General features: G+C 37.2%; 1 protein-coding gene across 1 annotated transcript in view; it reads left to right on the top strand.

Annotated features, from left to right (window-relative positions):
• Positions 1 to 871: 871 nt before the first annotated feature.
• The window catches only part of LOC306866379 (synaptotagmin-9-like), a 34,705-nt gene continuing 13,985 nt past the window's right edge, over positions 872 to 21,591 (top strand). The window contains exons 1-3 of the mRNA XM_079411557.1: positions 872 to 1,336; positions 8,183 to 8,546; positions 8,752 to 9,298. Of these exons, the coding sequence (XP_079267683.1) occupies positions 1,189 to 1,336; positions 8,183 to 8,546; positions 8,752 to 9,298 (1,059 nt within the window). The 5' untranslated portion in view covers positions 872 to 1,188. The remainder of the gene's footprint in view (positions 1,337 to 8,182; positions 8,547 to 8,751; positions 9,299 to 21,591) is intronic.

Here is a 21,591-nt window from a genome sequence, read left to right as displayed (position 1 = left end):
AACTGGGATTATTTTTGTCAGACGTCTCTTGTAGTTCATGTGCAGACAACACAAAGTGCATTGAATGTGTTTAAGTGGAATAATGGTGGTTTACATAGCAGAATAGATTAAGCTTTAAGGCTCAGTTCATTCATCCTTCTCAAAACCTATTAAATTAGCCTATTTTATTCTACTCATTTACGTATAACCAGTTGTTTTGTTTGGTTACAGTTCTTTAAAGGAGGGTTGACCTTATTTAATTTTATTGAGATTATTTATATATATATATATATATTTATATATATATATTACTATTACAGTGTTAATATTGGTTGGGTCAAGTTAATGAACAATGTGATCTGGTCTGATTCACGAACAAATTAAACAAAATTTCAGTCTAAAGAATCTCACAGTCACAGTAGGCCTATATATATATATATATATATATATATATATATGGGCCTATATATATTTGCAAATGATGTATAGATCCATCTATCTATCTAAATTGCAAAGCAACTTAAAAATAGCCTTCGTAAAATAAATTAAAAACGTTTGTAATTTTAACTCAAAAAGTAATGTAAAAATGCTACATTTTTCCACAAATATACACATATCCTTACATCACTTCATTTTTTTATCGTAAATTTAACCACAAGGACAACCAAATTTATACGCTTCAAACCCTTTTTATTTGTATTTCGGGTATATTTGCAGAGCTGAAAGTTTCTCTCTAAAACCATTTTGGCAGGTTTTCTTTTTTTTCTGTTTTCTCATTCTTCAATTTCTCTCCAATTTGAATTATTATGGATTTGAGGAGCACAAGTGGGATTTAGTAGCCAAATGATCCTGTAATAGAACTCTGGTGTGGGAGGAGCAGTTTTAGATTGGCAGAAGACAAGGGATCCCAGAAGGCTTGTAACTGAGGGAGATGCGAGCCAGCCGACAGCTTTTCATTCATGAAGATGCAATTCAGCACCGACACTTGGTGTTTTCTTCGGGTGTAGCCCAGCTGAGTGAATTCAACCAGTGTCATGTGTGCAAGCTCGTGGGTTTGATCTGAACACCGCTGGACACTGTTCAGTTCAACTTTCCTTATGGGATTGTGCTGGGCGAGTATGAAGAGCGCTGTCAGAAGCTGGAAGTGGCGGTCAGCAGTGTCTCGACAGGCGTTATAGGAGTCTTCATTCAGAAGGATGCTGGTGGGAAATGCCTGCAGACAGAGAGGATGAGATTTGTGGAAAGGCGCTGGAGCTTCTGTCCGATCTGTGCTCGAGAGGAGAGGTGCAAGATAAAAACTGCCTGGATTTCACCTACTATTTTCGCGATCTCGGGAGACCGAGATATTCGGACTCTGGTAAGGAAATTGTTTTATTCCTGTCTTTAAATTAAGTTTTATTAATGTTTTGTGTATCTTAACTAATCAAATCACATTTAAACAGTCGCGTTCAACTGCTCTCAAACTAACGTTACATACGACCCTTAAACTTATTGTCATGGCACTTTCAACAATGTTTTACTTGCTAGAAACTTAATAAAAGCAAATTTCCTTATTTAAAATATGTACATTTCATTAATGCGTTCGGCTAATTAGCAGCTAGCATTGGAGTTTGTTGTCATTAAAGTAACCACACCCAACAATAACCGATCTATAACAAACAGTATTACGATTAACGCTGATATTAAACTATTGTCGTCAACGTCTTAATTCAGGTTACTAGATTTTTAAATAATAACTATTTACTTTGAATGTACATTCAATTTAAGAAAAAAACTAACTTAAGCCTGTTTAATAAATAAAATAAAATAAAATATTTAGGGGGAAGCAAATCTAGTAACCTGAATTGTGTAAATAAAGCGTTGACGACAATATTCATATATCTATTTAATTAGTGTAACTTAGTCAGGACAAGTGTATACACACACACATGTTGGTTTTTGTGGTTTATGGGGACTCTCCATAGGCGTAATGGTTTTTATACTGAACAAACTGTGTGTGCTATTGCCCTACACCAACCCTACACCTAAACTTAGCCCTCACAGGAGACTTTGTGCATTTTTAGATTTTCAAAAAAACACCATTTAGTATGTTTTTTTAAGCCTTTTGAATTATGGGGACATAGGCAGTGTCCTCATAAACCACCTTCATATTGTAATACCTCTGTCATACCCATGTCATTATACAAATTTGTGTCCTCATAAACCACATAAACATGCGCACACACACACACACACACACACAAACAATCATCATTCCCCACAGTCCAGTATTAATGCCCTATTTAGAGCTGTCCTGTATTTTAGCATTTGAAAATGCAGCCTACATTCGTTCGTATTTGATTCTGCAGCATATCAGATGCAGTGTAATTTTAGCACTAATATTCTTGCAGGAACAAATAGCAAATTAACAAATTAATACAAATGTTTGTTGATTTATGGATTCACAAGCATAAAATGATTATACAGGCATTCAATGTTCCTATAAGGCTTCAGAGGAAACTTGTGAATCCCCAAAACAACCTGTCATCGAAGACAGAAATAGAGCATTGCTTGATTCAGTATGAAGTATATGGGCTTAACTAAACATTAGCTTCACTGAACCTTCATTCATAGATCACAGCCTCTCCTCAGATGCTGTCGTCTTCATCCTCAGAGACACAGAGCGGTCGACAGGAAGCCATTAGGATTCCACCCCACCCTGCTACTCTGCACACTTTCTCCTTTGCGATTACCTAGCATTGACATCCGTTAACACGAGGCCTTCAGAACCCATGGGAGAACGATTCATACTAGTAATTCAGTCCCTCAAGATGTATTGTACAAGAATTTAATGAAAGGGAACAGCTGAGTTCAGAGGAACCCAGTAAATATACTCTCATAGCCTGATGAGAATTCACATGCGTCGCTGCAAAGTGCCTGTATGGAGGAAAGTATTTTGTAATGGAACCCAAGGGAACCTGGCACTTTGAGAGGTTAATAACACATTACTGTAATGGATAGACAGTTCAGACAACATGGTGTGGACACATATTGACAGGTATTTGTGTAACTGACGGTTCAAATACAGGAAAGACAGCGTTTCGTTCTCACACGGGCAAGTTTATGACATGTCCATGAGCCATGCTGATAATATGTGCCAGTGAAGGGCTATTGACTGTGAAGGTTGTGTACTATTATATGAGTCATATTTATTCATAGCTATAGTTTCTACTACCGTTGACATCTGGACTGTCATAAAAGTCTTCGATTGGTCGACCTATAAACACTTTTCTTCCCTGCAGTGGAAAAAACTTTGTGTCTTGCCGTCAAATTCGCAAACAGCCTCCTGGCTTCGTTCTGATTGGCTAACAGCTGCTAGCATCTGCGATCTACCACCTGGAATTACAGATGCAGAAATAAAAATAGATGTCGTGAGAGGTTGAGCTGGGTGAATATGGTCTTTCGAACTAACTATATGCTCGTAATACATATGGTGCGCGATTAAATAGTGTTTTTGTGTTCACATGAACAAATACCCACATGTGTTTGGATTTGTCACACCTGCTGATGCTCAAGCAGACACCTTAAAAAGATGCATTACAATATGTTCTCTGGGAATGTAGTATAAAATGAACATGCAAATTAGGATAGGAGAGGCAATTTGTCGGGAAAATCTGGCTCTAATCCACTTAACACCTTAAATCCAATGTCTTGACTTCTCTGGCAAGTGTCCCGACCTTTCTTGGAGACATTCAGGTGTGCTTACCTCAGCTGGAGGGCTCATGTTTCTCTGTTTCATATGTAAAAGGGAGTTCATCTTTGCTCAAAGGACAAAAAAGTAAAGAGAATGCAATCTGTTTTTCTTTTTTGGAGAGTGATGGTAAACAAATTTGCTTTAAGCCTGTGTCATTAATCTTGTGCTGGATAAGTGAATAATGTGATGTCAGAGCTTAGAAATGAGTTTAGTGTCTTGTGGGATTGTAGAATCGTTTTGAAACCATCGAGACGCAATCTTTAGTTTCCCTATTTGTAACCAACACGGATGCAACATGAAGATGTTTCCATAGAGATGCACTGATCTTTCTGAATGCTTGCTGTTAATGCTTTAAACAAAAAATAATATCCATATTGAGTGAACAAGCGTAATTGTATTTGACTCCTTTTAAATCAACCATTTCAACCAATTTTGTAAATGTTATTTTCAGTTATACAAGTACAACTCTTAGATTTTTGAAAGGAGAAAGAGCTAAAAATAAATGTTTCTTACGTTTTAATAGATATTTAAAATCAGGAATGATATCTGACAACTATGCTGTCATAAATTGTGTTTTCTTAAGCTCACATTATACACACACAAAAAAAAACATTTCTCAAGCTAGTCAGGCTAATGCACATTCAGTAGTAAACAAACAGGCGATGCCTCTATAAAAAAGGCACTTGGACCTTTTAACTTTAAAGGCAGGGTAAGCAATTTCTGGAAGCCAATGTTGATATTTGAAATCACCGAAACAAACACGCCCCTACCCCAGAAGGGTCTCGCCCCTATTTTGATAGATCCGCCTCACATATATGTAGCCTACGCAACCCAGGCAACGATTAGTAGCAAATAGTCTGGTGATGTAACGTTAGGTCTGCGTACATTTCTTAATACCAAGTATGCAAATTTCGGACTTGCATCCTCGGTAGTTCGGACTTCACGAGTTAGACTCGCGAGTGTGAACTCCCATGGACGGAACACGCAAGAGCAGCGTACTTGATAACATCGGTCAGCTCGCCTTGGCTGCTGCAATCTTCCTCACTGTATTTACAGATGAAATATATCAAACATTGCCTCTTTTCGTTTTCATTTAAACATATTAATAGAACAATAGAATAAAGACCAAAGATTACCTGTTTTATATCTTATGTTTATCCACTACAGAGACATCAGAGCCAGCATCAAATGTCAGAAGGACTAGCCGAGGTTATGCTCCTCTCTTCGGGATACATGAGCACTAAGCACCCGGTGATCGCATGGAGCTCACGTCTCCAAAATCCGCGAAGCACATTTTCAAATTGGCGCTGTTTTTATAAATAAACCACAGATTTGAGTTTTAAACAACTACATTCTCAGCTGAAATACACGTGTCCAGTATAGGCAGACTTTAGCTGTTACGTCACATCGCGTACGGTGTAGCTATGGTGTTACTCACCTATCGAGAAGAAACAAAGCAACCTTGCCGTCCGATCGCAGGCCTTCTCTCCAGTGCTGGAAAGCTGATCCGATATTTACACGGGTCCTACTTCTTGCCTTATCGTTCCGCAGTCGTTTTCCTTTTTTTGTTTATTATCCGCCATCTCTATGTTTCTGTCGCTCAGCTCGGCTGTTCACTGAACGCTCTCTCCTCCATATCACGAGTAGACACGCCCCTTACTGCTGATTGGCTACACGTTTGTTTTGGTACTCGGCCCCTGTTTTCTAAAGCGTTTTTGAAAAATTGCATACCCTGCGTTTAGTAGCACGTCTATTTGTCTAGCAAAGATGTGATTGGCTCTTTTAACTGTAAGGCGAGGCTACGGCTGTCATCTTGAATGCTATGAGATTTCTCCCAATTTTTTTTTTGAGTGGACATAGTCTCTGTTTTAAGTTGAAGTAGACCAAAGACGTCTTCAGAAAAGCTCTCACACAAAAAAGAGTTAATTAGAACCAATCTCCCACACTTGATTCATTTGACGTGAGCTATTAGCTGCTCACCTGCTAGTCACATCTTTGAATTTTACAGTTATCTTGTAAATTCAAGTCAATTTCATCAGCACTTTTGCCACAATGTAAGATGCCCTTTACTGTTAAATAAATATTTATACCCTAATATTTATGATACTTGGAAATCTACATTGCATGATCATTATTTCAGTCCCACACTGAAACAATATGTATGAAATATTATCAGACTGATAATGCCATATTAAGTGTTTATGGTTTTCTGCGGGAGGAAAACGCTTAACGAGAAACTGCGCATTGCGTTCATATTCTGCTGTTCTGTAGTTCCGGATTTGCGGGTCTTTTCTTTTTCTCCTACAGATGACTTGCAGGACCCTGTTCGTTATTGTACTAAATTAGTTTTAATCGTTTAACCACCACAGCGTCTTGTCTCCATTGGCAACGCATACGATTCGTGTCGAATGGAAGTGATGTCGCAGGTAGCGGAAAGTGCAAGCGGTGATTGCAAGTGACATTGTAATTTAGTTTCTTTTTTCTTGTCTTCACCACCACCTACTGTTGTAAAATGTTGAGAGATTCAAACAACAGCAAAAACAAAAAATCAATAAATAGAACAAAATAAAAAATAAAAAAGACTGCAAGTGACGTCACTCGCAGAAGCGCAAGTGTCTGAGAGTGCAAGTACGGAGAGTGCAAGTGCAAGTCTGCAGCCAGACCCTATTGGAATGGTGACCACAGGTTTTATGAGTTTTTTTTTTTTCTTTTGTCATTTTGAAGTTTGGCAGCCCCTGATTGCTTCATTATATGCCAAAGCTGCATTAATATCCCACATAACATCTTCTGTGCTCTAGACAGGATAAAGTCACACAGGTTCAGAATAACATGGGTGTGAGTAAATAATGACAAAATTGCATGAATTTGTAACTAAACTATCACTTTAAGGACACCCTAAGTCTGTCTCAGTTGTGATAACCTGCAGTCTGAATGTATGCATTTTCTTTCCCCGGTATAGGGAGAAAAGATCGCAGTGGACAGAAAAGCAAGCAGAAGGCAGGACACTCTGACAGGGATTCATTCAGTCCACACTAAAAGCATCTCTTCCTGGGTGGCCTAATTCAGGGAAACCATCTCAAGTGGTTGAGAGAGAGAGAGAGAGAGAGAGAGAAAGAAAGAGGGAGGGAAAGACACACAGAGAGTCAGAGTGGATCTTAAATGTAGCATCTAATACTGTGCATTCAGCAGCTGCAGTGCATTTAAGCTTCAACTCCAACCCAGATATTAGAGATGTCCTCTACAAAATATTTCAATATCTGGATCGCAAAAAGTGATTTAAAGTTTTCAGATTTCATTTTTTTGAAAGAAAAGAAAGAATAATTATTGTAACAGATGTCTTTAAAGCATTTATTAAAGCTCACTTGTTGAGTTGAGTCCACCTAGTATCCCAGAGGTTGCCATTTGTAATGCCTGATCAAACAAAAACTTATAAACTGCATAGAATATATACAGTAGTTGAAGGATATTGGCTAACTTTGCAGACTAATCCAGTCATTTAATTTCTCTTAATGATTATTTTAATTAAATTTGCTAATTAGTGTAAAATTATAGGCCCATTCTCACCAAGAATTATAACTATATTAGTCGCACCATAGCACGATTATCTGTTGAATATTAGTGTGCACTGCAGTTAAGATGTCTGTCGCTTCAAAAGAATAGTTCACCTTAAAAATGAAAATTGTCATTTACTCACCCTCATGTCATTCCAATCCTGTATGAGTTTCTTTCTTGCGTTGCTGGTAATTGAAAAGTTGATGGTCCCTATTGACTTCCATAATATTTAAAATTCTTCAAAATATCTTCTTTTGCGTTCTACATAAGAAAGAAACTTATACAGGTTTGGAACAACATGAGGGTGAGTAAATCCTTTAAATGCTTGCGGGTGAATTCTGATTGGCTGTTGGTTGCTGTGTCTCATTTCAAAAGCTGCACCCTTCAGAGGTCCCATTTTTTGACTGCATATGTCATCAAGGCTGTCTCATTTCAGAAAGTAACCACTACATTCCAAATTAAGAAAAAAATTACAGTAATTTACTCTTCACTAGGAATAAGTCAGTTTTATAATGGTAATTTTTTTATTTGACAACCTCTATGACATATGCAGCCAACAAATGGGACCTCCAGCAGGTGCATACAATGATATGAGACACAAATAATGTTTATTTCATTCAGTAGCTAGAAAGAATCGTTCTGAAATTGATCCCAACTGCATTGTTTCTCAGTTTTGTCTCTATTGGAATGATTCACAGACAGAAAGCCCTTCTGATTGGCTAGATTTCTGATATCCACTCTCAATCTCTTTGAGATTTGTTTTGCTAACTTTGTTAACATTTTTTTTTTTCAGCTGGAAACGAGGGTTATTTTATGTGTGATATAAAAAAAAAAAAAACAGCACTTCTATTCTATAAATATCTTCACAGTTTTGAACATCATCCAGTGACCGAATTTCTCTCTTGGTTATTGCTCCAGATGTGTCTGTGAGCCTGCTGTCCCTCTTGGTGACCACATGTGGCCTGGCGCTGTTTGCCGTCTCCCTGTTCGTGTCATGGAAGTTATTTTGGGTGCCATGGCGAAATCGCTTCTTACCTGGCCTAAAGCACCAGCAGGGCGAGCAGCAGCCGGTCCTGACCGAGGTGGAGGGCCTTGAGCGGGAATACAGCGAAGACTTCGAGAAGGATCCCAGTGCGCCAATGGTGCTCCCAGAGTCGGCCATGAAGATCAGCCACACGTCCCCAGACATCCACCTGGAGGCCCAGACTAAGGCCAAGGAGCTCAACCACATCCACATAGCTCGTGTACAGCGACAAGTCACCGAACCGACCTCATCTGTCAGGTGAGTCATGTTTTCCTGACTTCATTAGGCGTAATCACTCACCCACCATTGATATTCATTTAGCAATTCCCAGCTGGCATTTGTCAGACAGTGTGGGCCTCGGTGACCTTCAGCTTTAATTAGAGTTTAGTTATTCAGAAGATGTCTAGCATATGAAGCCAGCAAATAGCCCAACAGACGTCCACCCCCTTTCTACTCATTTCAGGCACAACTCCATCCGGAGACAGATGAACGTCTCCAACCCTGATTTCAACTTGGCCCAGTTCCAGAGACAGGAGTCCATAACGGGTCCAGGTTTGGGCCGCATCAAGCCTGAGCTCTACAAACAGCGGTCGGTGGACACGGATGACGGCAGAGGAGCGGACAGCTGCGGCCGCTTACACTTCATCCTCAAATACGACTGTGACTTGGAGCAGCTCATCGTGAAGATCCACAAAGCCCAAGATCTACCTGCCAAGGACTTTACGGGAACGTCCGACCCATACGTGAAGATCTACCTGTTGCCAGAACGCAAAACCAAGCATCAAACCAAGGTGCATCGCAAGACTCTGAACCCTATCTTTGACGAGGTTTTCCTGTTTCCCGTGGCGTATGCTGAGCTTCCCACGCGCAAGCTCCATTTTAGCGTCTACGACTTTGACCGCTTCTCGCGCCATGACGTCATTGGTCAAGTGGTGGTGGACAACTTCTTGGATCTACCTGACTTTCCGCAGGAAACCAAGCTCTGCAGGGATATCCTTTATGTTAGTGCGGTAAGTCTGCTCCAGTGTGTTTATACATACTGAACTTGCTTTTTTAGTGTAACATTTTATGCGCTCTCAAATAATGTTGACAATGGCAGAATCTTCAAATAGCAAAATTAATGAGAGGAAAGCAAGGCAGATTCGTCATAAGGATTTCAGGTTTGATTTAGGTGTAGGTTGTATTAGCTGCTGTATGAAGTATTGCAACACTGTGGGGGCTTCGAGTGCGTGGCTCAAGATAGTTTTATCCAGGTACAGGACGCTGTTATTGGAAATCTATGCGGGGAATTTGTACACCGATAGTCATAGTGTCAGTTTAAATTAAAGCAAACACGAGAACTGTGTGTGTTTCCCTTTGATTTCAGTAATTATAATAATTTTTAGATGCATATATTTTCTGTTTGTATTTATTTGCTTTTTTTTTAAAATGTTCATAATTAGTGAAATCAAGGGGGGGAAATCTATCATTTAGATTATAGATTTGTTTTTAAGGAAATTAATTATTTTATTAATCAAATATGCAGTTTTAAATTGTCACAATTTCAAATAAATGCAAATAAACTTTCTCTTCATAGAATCCTGGAAACATGTTATCCACAAAAATATTAAGCAGCAGAACAATAATTCAATAATTCAACACTGATAATAATAAGGAATGTTTTATGAGCAGAATATTAGAATGATTTCCAAAGGATCATGTGACACTGAAAACTGAGTAATGGCTGTTTTGACATCATAGGAATAAATAACATTAAAATATATTAAAATAGAAAAGCGTTGTTTAAATTGTAATGTTTCAAAATATTACTGTATTTATGATCCAGTTTAATCCAACCTTAGTAAGTACAAAATAAATTAAGCAAATCATTGAATTGACAAAGTGTTATTTCTTCTAAATTGTATATTTTCTAGTTTTAATGTAATTTTCATATTATTGATAGATACATCAGACAAAAGCTTTTGCCTGTTGTGACAAATCTTACTATTTATTAAAGGGATAGTTCACCCCTTTAGTAGCTTCATAACATTACTGTTCAACCACTGATGTCACATGGACTATTTTAACGATGTCTATACTACCTTTCTGGGCCTTGAACATGTCAGTTGTGTTGCTGTCTATGGAGGGTCAGAAAGCTCTTGGATTCCATCAAAAATATCCAAATTTATCTTCCGAAGATGAACGAAGGTCTTAAGAGTTTGCAATGACTTAAGGGCGAGTAATTAATGACAATTTTCATTTTTGGGTGAACTATCCCTTTAAGGTATTTCATCATTTAAGTAAATTTAAGTAATAATTAATTCACAGGTCTAATATTTTTATTACTTGTACAGTACCTATATACTTTTTCAGCATTATTTTTCAGAGATCAGATTGAGTTTCACACAAATGTGTTGAAATGTGTTAAGATCCCTGACCTCCATTCTAACAGATTCTCCAGTTCGAACACTACTGTGTACTTTGGCAAGATTATGGTGGTGTTAACAGTTCTTTTTAACACTATAAATGATTATTAGACCCATGTGACCACTCTGAAGTAAAAGCAGTTAATAGTCATACTGAAAGAACAAGTGAAAATATTTGAGCATGGTTTTCTCTCTCCTCCGATCACTTTCATGCTTCAGAGGTAGCAACATAAAAATATACTTTGAGAAGCGTGAATATTTCATAATCACACATGGCCCACGTAGGGGTGACCTATATTTGAAATAGCTGGAGAGCTTGCTCTGACATTAATATACGGTGGCTTTACGTTTATTGTTTTAAACGGAAGAGTGCAGGATAGATGTCTGATGGGGAAATTGATCCTTCTCACAGGTGGACCTGTGCCAGCTGTCTGAAGTAAATGCACTCAGCCAAGAATGAAACACAGAGGTTTTTGTATGCAGGCTTTCTTTTCATGACATGCAGTATTTAAAGAAATAGTTCATCCAAAAATGTTAAATGTAATTTGCTCACTCTGATGATATTTTGAAAGCCATTTGACTCCTGTTTGGCTGATGCCTCTCATGAAATTCACATTAAATTTTTCTTTCACAATTTGTTTTGAAACCGAATCTGTAATTTTTAATTGTAAACTGATGTATATGCAGTGACCTAAATATTCTCAGCTGTTTGGGTGTAAGACGCTAAAATGCATGACAAACCGCATCCTCCAGTTTGGCACAAATTGAATTATATGGGATGGCTGTGAATCGCACACAGTATATGAACATTATCAATGTCATAAATGTCAACAAGTTTGTGTTTATATTATTTTAATGTAGTGGTGATTTCATGTCTTTTTAACTTAATTTTTATTTCACCTATTTTTTTACATTTCTTGGAAAAAGCTCAAACCAGTCAATTTTACTGGATCTAGAGGTTAGCTTGAAGTAGTAGCAAGCGTCACAGGCTGTTTCAGTGCATATAAGTGGGCCATACCTCTAGGGATAGCCAGCTTGGAGGAACATAATCCACGCATGCCATCCATGCATTAATCATTTTTGGAGGCTTGATTGTATATCTAACATAACTAATGTGATACTATTCTGTCGGACTTTACATTTTTTGAAAATATACTCACCCTCAGGCCATCCAAGATGTAGGGGAGTTTGTTTCTTCCATTAGAACAGATTTGGAGAAATGTATCAGTACATCACTTGCTCACCAGTGGATTGCCTACAGTAAATGGGTGCCGTCAGAATGAGAGTCCGAACAGCTGATAAAAACATCTCAATAATTCACAACACAACTCCAGTCTATTAATTAACATATATTGTGGAGTCATAAAAATATGACTCTGTGTTCGTTATAACTCCATCTTTAAAACATTTTAACTTCAAACCATTTTTACTAGCAAAAGTATGCATCCTCTATCCCTAATATAACTTTTTCACCTGGAGTCAAACGTTATTATGGATTATGGACATTTTTGGGCCTGAAACGACAGTTTAAAGATAAAACACCTCAATGATGGATTTGTTTCTTACAAACACAAAGCTTTTCACTTCACAAGACATTAATTGATGGACTGGAGTCTTGTGGATTATTGTGATGGTTTATCAGCTGTCTCATTCTGATGGCCCCCACTCACTGCAGAGGATCCATTGGTGAACAAGTCATATAATGCTAGAAAAACACAGTTCATGTGTATCAAGAAAGTAAGTAGGGTCTATGTTTTGAATTTATGTTGACTTTAAAGTGGCCCTATATGGATTTTTGAAAATATCCTGGTTTCCCCGGTAATGGCTGTACACAAAGCAGCACTGCACTCACAAACAACACTGCTTTAAATTAAATCGACCAATCAAACCAATCACCGCAAATTAGCATCATGCAAAAGAGGGGTTTGGAAAAATTAATCGTTTGGGAATAAGGTAAAACAATAAATGCATATTATAAGAAAATGAAAGTGTTTTGTGACCTTGCATGCATGTCAACCTGTTGTTGGGGACTCCCAAAAGCAAAATATGAACCTTTCATAATAGGGGCACTTTAAAAGTGCGGGTTTATGCTAATTATGATTAATCATGTTTACTCGAGCACTGGTTGCCCCTATTGAATAAAGCCAAAGTTTGATTAATAAGTGCAAAAATAAATGAATAAAAATATTTAATTTGCGCCATTTATCTGCATCTTTGTCATCTCAATTTGATTTTATCAGGATAATTTCCATATAATTGGCATCGCTCAGCATTGAACAGGGTCGCACAGATGTCAAAGTGCTCTCTGCCTTCATGCTAACTCTCTGTATTACTTCAGGGATTCTGAGTAACTTGTTAAAAATGCATGAGAGTTCCAGCAGCACAGCCGGTCTTAGATTGAAATGAAATACAATCCACCAAACACGATCATGACATGCGAATACAACTTTCCAAGTATCACTTCTGGAAAAAAAAAGAAACCTTAACCTTTCTGTTTTTTGAGCACGAGTAATTTGCATTCCAATCTGAATGAATGATTATGTTTGCTCAGATCTGTTCAAGGTGTAATTTGGCTCTGCTTATAAATAAAACACAAGCTAGTTAATGTACGAAAAGGCCAATCCATTCCACCCAGCTGGAGAGAGAAAGATTGAGGCATCTCTAATCCGGAAGAGTAAAAGGTCGATCAGCAGGATTTAGTGCTATTGAATCTCCTGTCAGGATTCACCTCTAACCATTTACCTTGTATTATGACTGGAATGACACTTTTTGTAAACTTGAAACAGAGGTATGTGGGCTTTAATCCAGTTATTCTTGGCTTTCACTCACTTAGGGGAGACCGGGAATGATTGTGACATTTCACATTGTGTACATGCATGTCCTAGTGTCACATGGTGAGGCTCTGGTGACATTGTTTTTTTGCTCATCCAGGCTGCATTTACTTGATGGAAACACATGAAATAGCAATATTATATCTATTTTAATATATTCAAGTTTTATTCAGAAATCATTCTAATATACTGATTTGGTGCTCAAGAAACATTTCTTATTATTATCAATGTTGAAAACAGTCGTGCTGCTTCTTTAAAAGGGTTGTTCACCCAAAAATATAAAATTACCCCATGATTTACTCACCCTCAAGCTATCTGTGGTGTATATGACTTTCTTCTTTCAGGCTAATACAATATGAGTTATATTAAAAAAATTCTTGGCTCTTCCAAGCTTTATAATGGCAGTGAACAGGTGTTGAGATTTTAAAGTCCAATAAAGTTTGTCCATCCATGATAAAAAGTACTCCACATGATTCTACACCAGGGGTAGGCAACGTCGGTCCTGGAGTGCCGCTGAGTTTAGCTCCAACCCTAATCAAACACACCTGAACTAATCACGGTCTTCAGAATTACTAGGGCTACAGGCAGGTGAGGTTTTTTTCAGGGTTGGAGCTAAACTCTGCAGGACATCGGCACTCCGGGACCGACGTTGCCTACCCCTGCTCTAGGATGGCTTGAGGGCGAGTAAATCATGGGGTAATTTTCATTTTTGGGTGAACTATCCCTATAGAAATTTCAAAAGAACAACATTCATTTGAAATAGAATATTTTTTTTAACATTATAAATATCTTTACTGTCACTTTTGATCAATTTAATGCATCCTTGCTGAATTAAAAAAAAATCTAATCTTTTTTAAAAATACTACTGACCTCATTGAAACTTTATGAAAAAGTTGCCTTTAAAGTAAATTTAATGCAATTGTATTCATCATAATCCCATACAACCATTCTACAGCAAGCAATATAGCAATCTGACTGAGGTGGAGGGACTTATAACAAAGCAAAGCTTCCATTTTCTTTTTTTTAAATACCTAGACATGAAAGTCAGGAGTGTTTCAGCAAACATTTTGAAATAGTCTGCAGTTGAAGTCAGTAAAGCCGGTTCCATTTTCAGTACCATTGTAGATAATATAAAGCTTTACAGCAGAGAAAGATGCAAGTCTGCATAGGCTGTAGTTGCACACAGAAAAAGTTGCCAAATGTTTTTTTTCATTTTTAGTTTAGATATTTTGCTGATGACACTATATGTATCTTTGAGGTAAAGTTTGAGGTTGTGAGATGTAGAGACATGATTACAAGAAGTAAAGAGACAATTTTGAAATATGAAGTCACAGTCGTGAGATATAAAGTTGCAATTCCAAGAAATAAAACACAGAAACAATTTTGAGATATAAAAGTGTAATTAGGAGAAATAATATTGCAATTTTTAGATGTAAAAGTCACAATTGTCAACAACTTGTCAACTTGTGAAATGACTCTCTGAGTTTATAGTTTAATTTATATATGAAATTAATGTTTTGTGCCAGTGCTATGAGTACAAGACTATCTGTGGTCTTGTCACAAAATGGAAAGTCAGCGATTAAGCAAACGCTAACATTGGCCTGACTTTACATTGGCCTGACTTTCATTGATGTTTTCATTATGCTCGGTCTTTCTGATGTGGCGACTAGCCCTTCCGCCTGCTAATAGGCCCTTGAACGAATGGGGGTGGGTGGGACTGGAGATTCACACTAGATAGACTCTCTCCGAACCATATTCAACCTCTTCACAACTGCACTATAATTTCATTCACTGTGCGCAAGTGACCATAATTCTACCGCTGACTTGATTTAAGTGCTTATGAGAGCAGAGGCGTCTGTTATCCTATAGTCTACAGATGGAAGGGCATAATTCAGTTACTTCGCCTGAGAGGAATTGGTTTCATGAGGTCCAACCCTTAATGTCTCTCGCACACAAAAAGAGGGTGTGGTCGACACATTAATAGCTGTTTGGATGCTGGGATCCGCCTCTTCCCACCAAATCCCGCCCACTTCACCATTCCCTTAATAATAGAGGTCAGGGAAAGAAACCATGCAAAGGAGAAGATTGGATTAACAGTCATATTTTGCTATTTTATATAGATTTTTTTGTTTGGCTACAACAAATCAGTACAATTTCATAATATGGACTCTGCATTTAAATGAAAATGTTATTTACTCACCTTCATGTTCTTTTTAGAGGCTTTTTGTTGTCCTCTATTTCATACAAAACAAAAATATTTTTTGTCTTGCTTCAAAAAAAAGATATCATGAATTATCATGGCAACATGATTTTCCATTACTTTAATAATGTAACCAATTTCAACTTTTATTTCAGTTTTATAGTGTATTGTCCTTTTAAAATATAAAAAAATCTTTGAAACAATATAGATTTATTTGAGAAGCAACACTGAAGAACATGTTAAGAGTTCAAATCTGTTTAAAATATTCATGTATTTTATATAATTTTAGATAGTGAAGTTGAGAATTTGAGAAGCAATATTGCATAAAATATTAAGTGCATATTCAAAACAAGTATATTTTGTCTTATTGCACCAGTGGATTATTTTTTTCGCTTGATTTACATATAAATAAATTAGAAAAATGAAATAATCTGGCATAAGTGTAAATCAAAATGCTTATTACCAAAAATAACGAAAAAAGTGTTAATATTTTATGAAGTGCTGCTTCTCAAGTAAAGGTATTTTGTTTTAAGGAGTTTTAGTTTTTTTTCTTGTTTTTTAGTAAAAATTATTAATCAAAAACTTTTTCAATGAAGAAATATTTTTCTTTTTCTTCATTGTTTCCAAGTATTAAATCTCATTCACACAAATGCATGTTCAAACTTGGCACGTAAAAATGTGTCACTACAGGTCTGACATCAGTGTATAAATATGAGCATATTTGTTCTGAACATAAGCACAAATTACATGTGAAATCTCAAGGTTTTTCTGTGAAGACTTCAGTCAGTTTAGTCACACAAAGCTTCTATGACTCCATAATTGATCTCTTTTATGATGCTTTTTGTCCTTTTTTGGACCTCCTAAGCTCCTAATCATGCTTCAGTCTTATAAGGAAAAATATCAGCATAAACATTTTTAAAATGTATTTTTTTGTGTTTCATGTCTTCAACAAAGACAGAGGTTTGGAACAACATGAGGGTGAATAAATGATGGCCTTTTAGTGAACTAATCCTTTAAACAAAAGCCTCTAGCTTTTTATTTCTTCATTTTGTGCGCTGCTTGCTTTAAAACACAAAGCATTCGTCATTATAATGAAGCAACCAGGATTTGGCTTGATGAGAAGAATCCAATTTAAGATTTAATTTGCAACAAGAGTCAACCTCTCTTACCTCTCTGTTAATAAAGGTCGTGCTTCGTATGGATGAGACACAGGCAACAAGAGGAAACATTACCTTGCGCCCTTACCCACACTCCGTTTCCTAGATGCTAATTATTATGTGCAAAGAACAATAAACACAAACTGCTTACATTACATCAAGCCCACAGGCCATTACATTTATTGATCATTCTGCATACGTTGTTACTAGGATGCTATCCAATAGGAGAAGAAATTGAATTCAAATAAATTTGCCAGGAATTATTTTGCCATTTTTAAAACCAGAAAAATGTATTGCTACAATGCAAAATCGTTCACTTTCAATCTTTTTTTTTTTTTGACCAATTTATTGTGTTCTTGCTGAATAGAACTAAATTAAAATAATTTAAAAAAAATTATTGACCCGAACACAAAAGAATATATTTTCATTAAAAAAAAAAAAAAAAAGTATAGGAACCAAACATGTTTTTTGAACCCCATGAATTAAAAATATATATATATTTTCTTTTGTGTTGTACAGAAGATAGAAAGTCATACATGCGCTCTTAAAAATAAAGGTTCCAAAAGGGGGTTTTCACAGCGATGCCATAGAAGAACCAGTTTTAGTTCCCCAAAGTACCGTTCAGAGAACAGTTCTTAAAAGAAAATTTTTTTCTTAAAGGGCTAGTTCACCCAAAAATTAAAATTTGATGTTTGTTTGCTTACCCCCAGGGCATCCAAGATGTAGGTGACTTTGTTTCTTCAGTAGAATACAAACGAAGATTTTTAACTCAAACCGTTGCAGTCTGTCAGTCATATAATGGCAGTCAATGGGACTCACGGCTTTGAGAGTCAAAAAAAACATACACAGACAAAACCAAATGAAACCCTGCAGCTCATGACGATACATTGAGGTGTTAAGACACGAAACAGTCGGTCTGTATAAGAAACTGAACAGTATTTATATAATTTTGTTTTACCTGTGATCCACCACAATGTCCAACTGTCCTGAGTGCGTTCACAACAGTCGGCGTGTGATGAGTCAACGTGCTCTGGCATAGTAGACGCATGCGTGGAAGCGATCTGCCGCGCGTATACATCACTCTGTGGCTACGTTTACATGCAACCAAATAATCTGTTTGTAATCAGATTAACGGCTCGACTGAAAAGCCTTAATGTAAACACCTTAATCGATCGGATTGAGCTGGATCGGAATGAAATTTCGATCGGATTGAAGGGGGTGGTTTATTCCTTTTCTAATACGATTGAGAGTGCATGTAAACACTCGATCGGACTGAAAACCAAAACTGAAAGGACTGCGCATGTGCAAGGACGCAGAAATAGCGTTAAGACGTGCGGAACGAGCAGTTATTCATTTTGAATAAAGTGTTGTATAAATGCATGTCCTGTCATTATAAAACTCTCCTTTCACTCGGCAACTGTGAAGTGGAGCAGGACAACCTCCTACCAGTCCTCGTTTTGGATTCTCAGCCACAGGCAACCCGTTTTGGGCCGAGGAGGGGCATTTTTACTGCTTGATAAATATGAGCAGCTCAGCACAGCTGTTTATATATTTATCCAAAAATGGATAAATATGAATTCTGCTGTTAAGAACAAATAAAGAAACAGTGTAGGAGAGTGGTTATTATGTGCAAACAGTGAGAAACTATATTTGTGCAGTGTGTGCGTCAAAAAAACGAATTCTGATTTGAAGCTTGTGACATATAATCAACCCGATCACTTTATTTAGCGTTCATGTAACCACTACATTCAGAATCATCAATCGGAATGAATTCAGTCTGATTGAACCAAAAATTGTGCATGTAAACAGCCATTATTTACATAGCTTCCGCGCATGCATCTACTATGCCAGAGCATGTTGGCAGTTGGACATTGCGGTGGATCAGTGTTAAAAAATTATATAAATACTGTTCAGTTTCTTGCACAGAACGATTGTTTCATGTCTTAAGACCTCAATGTATTGTCACGCCATGAATGGTAAAAAATAATGGTTCCACAAAAAACCTTTATTTTTTTAAGAGTGTATTTGGATAACATGAGATTGAGTAAAGGCACAAATTTTATTTTAGGTAAACTATCCCTTTAAATATACCAATGGTGTTAGGAAAGATTGTGTTTGATACTGTATTTGAACCTTTGCAAACAAAGACTTAGATCTGAACTTTTTGCATGATAGTAAACTGTTCCTTCATCAGTGTTTGAGCTGGGTGTTTGAATCCTTGTTCCTGCATTGATAAGGCAATTAAAGGTGATAGAGAACTAGTTTACACTGGGGAAGTGGACTTGAGTCTGAGTTCTGTGAGGCAGGAAAACACCAACCATTTTCAGTTCATCCCTGTAGAGCATTAATGAACACGGCTCTCAGCAAAGCCTTAAGGAGCGGACGCAGCGCTGCGACCTGGCCAGATAATGAGCCTATCTCTGCTGCTTGCTTCTTTGACCTTTCTGCTTCACCGTAATAGATGGAGCCTCCCACTGTGCGAGAAGCCCGAGGGCTCTGAACTGCTCAGGATGGGACTTATCTATCTTAACAGGCCCTCTGAGCTCCTCAAATACACACAATCACAGATGATTAGATGTGTCAGGAAGCCTTAGAAGCCCAATGAGGTGTGCTGACCACTCATGCAGTTTCCTTTACAATGCCCAAAGTCGCTTCGAGACAGACAAGAAGTCCATGACTGGTAGGCACACACATTATTCACTAAATCAGCCATTTTCTTGTTTTAGCATCCTTTAAAACAAATCTCCAGTTTTTCAAGAAGAATCCAAGATGAAGTCTAAGTTTCAAGCCTTTGAGGTAGACTCTGTCAAGTCTCATGTGTTTAGGTAGAGGCCAAATTTAGTTTTCTGCTTAGTGTACTACAAATACATTTACATATTTATCTACTTAATAAAAATACCCTGTAATTGTACTTTTTAATATACTAAACTGGTGTATTTAAATTGTGCGGAAGTAGTGCTGAAGCCCAACTAAATTATAATAAAGTATATTTGATGATGAAACTATTGAAAGTATATTTCAGGTATTTAAATATCTTGCATTTAAAGACTGATATTATACAGAGATCACTCCTCATCAATAGTGACATTAAAACACATTTTAGGCATAATATTAAGAAATGTGCATTGTGCAATAAAGAATACTCCAAATAAAGTTTAATTGTAATATTATATCAGGAAGTCTGAAGTGATATGTCAGTAAATATGTTAATGGACTTATAGTTAATGGAAGTATACTTAGTATGGAATAAATGTATTTTAAATAAATTATGGCAAAGGTTTTTTTTTTATTTATTTTTTTAACTAGGGTCATAATTGAATTTGCATCTGTGATAATACTTGTTTTCAGATATTTTTTCTTGAATTAATTAGTTTATTTTTCTTACCCCACTGGCACATTGACTTTTGTTTTTATTTTATATGTAAAATACTACAGAACTAGATTGTTTTATAGATAGATAGTTAGAAGTTTTTTTGTTGTTTTTTTTAAATAATTTTTTCCGGGAACAGTAGCCCAAAACAAAAAGCAGCTGTACAAATCCAGAATCAACCCCACCCCCCAGCAGACCCCCAAAATATAATAAAACAAATAAATAAGCAAAATAAAATAAACAATAATAATAAAAATTAATTAATATTAATAGATGAATAAATAACAATAAAACAATTTTTACAAAGATTTTAGAAAAGATGACAACATCGAAAGCCGAATGCCACAAATCCACAGCCTTCACACTAGATCCATGTATACAGTTGAGAGTTCCATCAAGATGATGTCCAAAAGATACACAGTCCAGGTTCGTCTGTCCATTTGTGTGAGGAGGATTCCATCAGTTGACTAGCAGTTTTTTGCTTCTGTGAGAGCAGCTAACAGTAAACATCTTTGTTGGACAGACAAGGTGAAGTCCCACAAGAGGAGTCAAACATATCTCAGTACCCAACAAATATGATAGGTCCTGTGAGAGAGAGGGGCACTCCCTACCTAAAACTCCTTGGGAACAGAGCTTAAACGACAGATTTGTATAAAAACGTTTCATTGGAGTCAAGTAAACCCTATGCACCACAAAATCTTTTACCGGATTTTGATTTTTCTGACTTTTTCTGGACATTGTAGTTGGCGGAGCCGTAGCTCTGGTCAAACGCTTCAGGAGGCGCAGGCGGGGGAAAGCGAGCGGGCGTGCTCGTGAAGCTTCGTCAGTGCGGATTTCGAACGGCGTTGCCTTGCATCCATCTGGCGAATCTCTGCTCTCTACCCAACAAAACGGATGAACTCCTTCTGCTCTCCCGGACAAACAAAGATTTTTCTAACTCTGCTGCTCTGTGTTTCACGGAAACCTGGCTAAATGGCGACATACCAGACAGCGTACTACATCTGCCTAATTACCAGCTGATCAGAGCAGATCGGGACACGGAATCAACGGGGAAATCGCGTGGCGGCGGGATGTACTTTTACATCAATGAGAGGTGGTGTACAGATGTAACTGTGTTAAAGAAGATGTGCTGTTCAGATCTAGAAACGCTCTTCATTAACTGCAAGCTGTTCTATTCACCGCGGGAGTTCTGCTCGTTCATTCTCGTGAGTGTCTACATTCCACCGCAAGCGCACGTGAGCACAGCTTTACAGAAACTCGCTGATCTGATCACAGAGAGTGAGCAACAACACCCAGACTCTGTTTTAATCATTCTCGGGGACTTTAATAAAGCAAATCTC

The sequence above is a fragment of the Barbus barbus genome, assembly GCF_936440315.1.
Source record: "Barbus barbus genome assembly, chromosome: 48".
Classification (NCBI taxonomy): Eukaryota; Metazoa; Chordata; class Actinopteri; order Cypriniformes; family Cyprinidae; genus Barbus; species Barbus barbus.
This window is presented reverse-complemented; position numbering and strand designations above follow the sequence as displayed.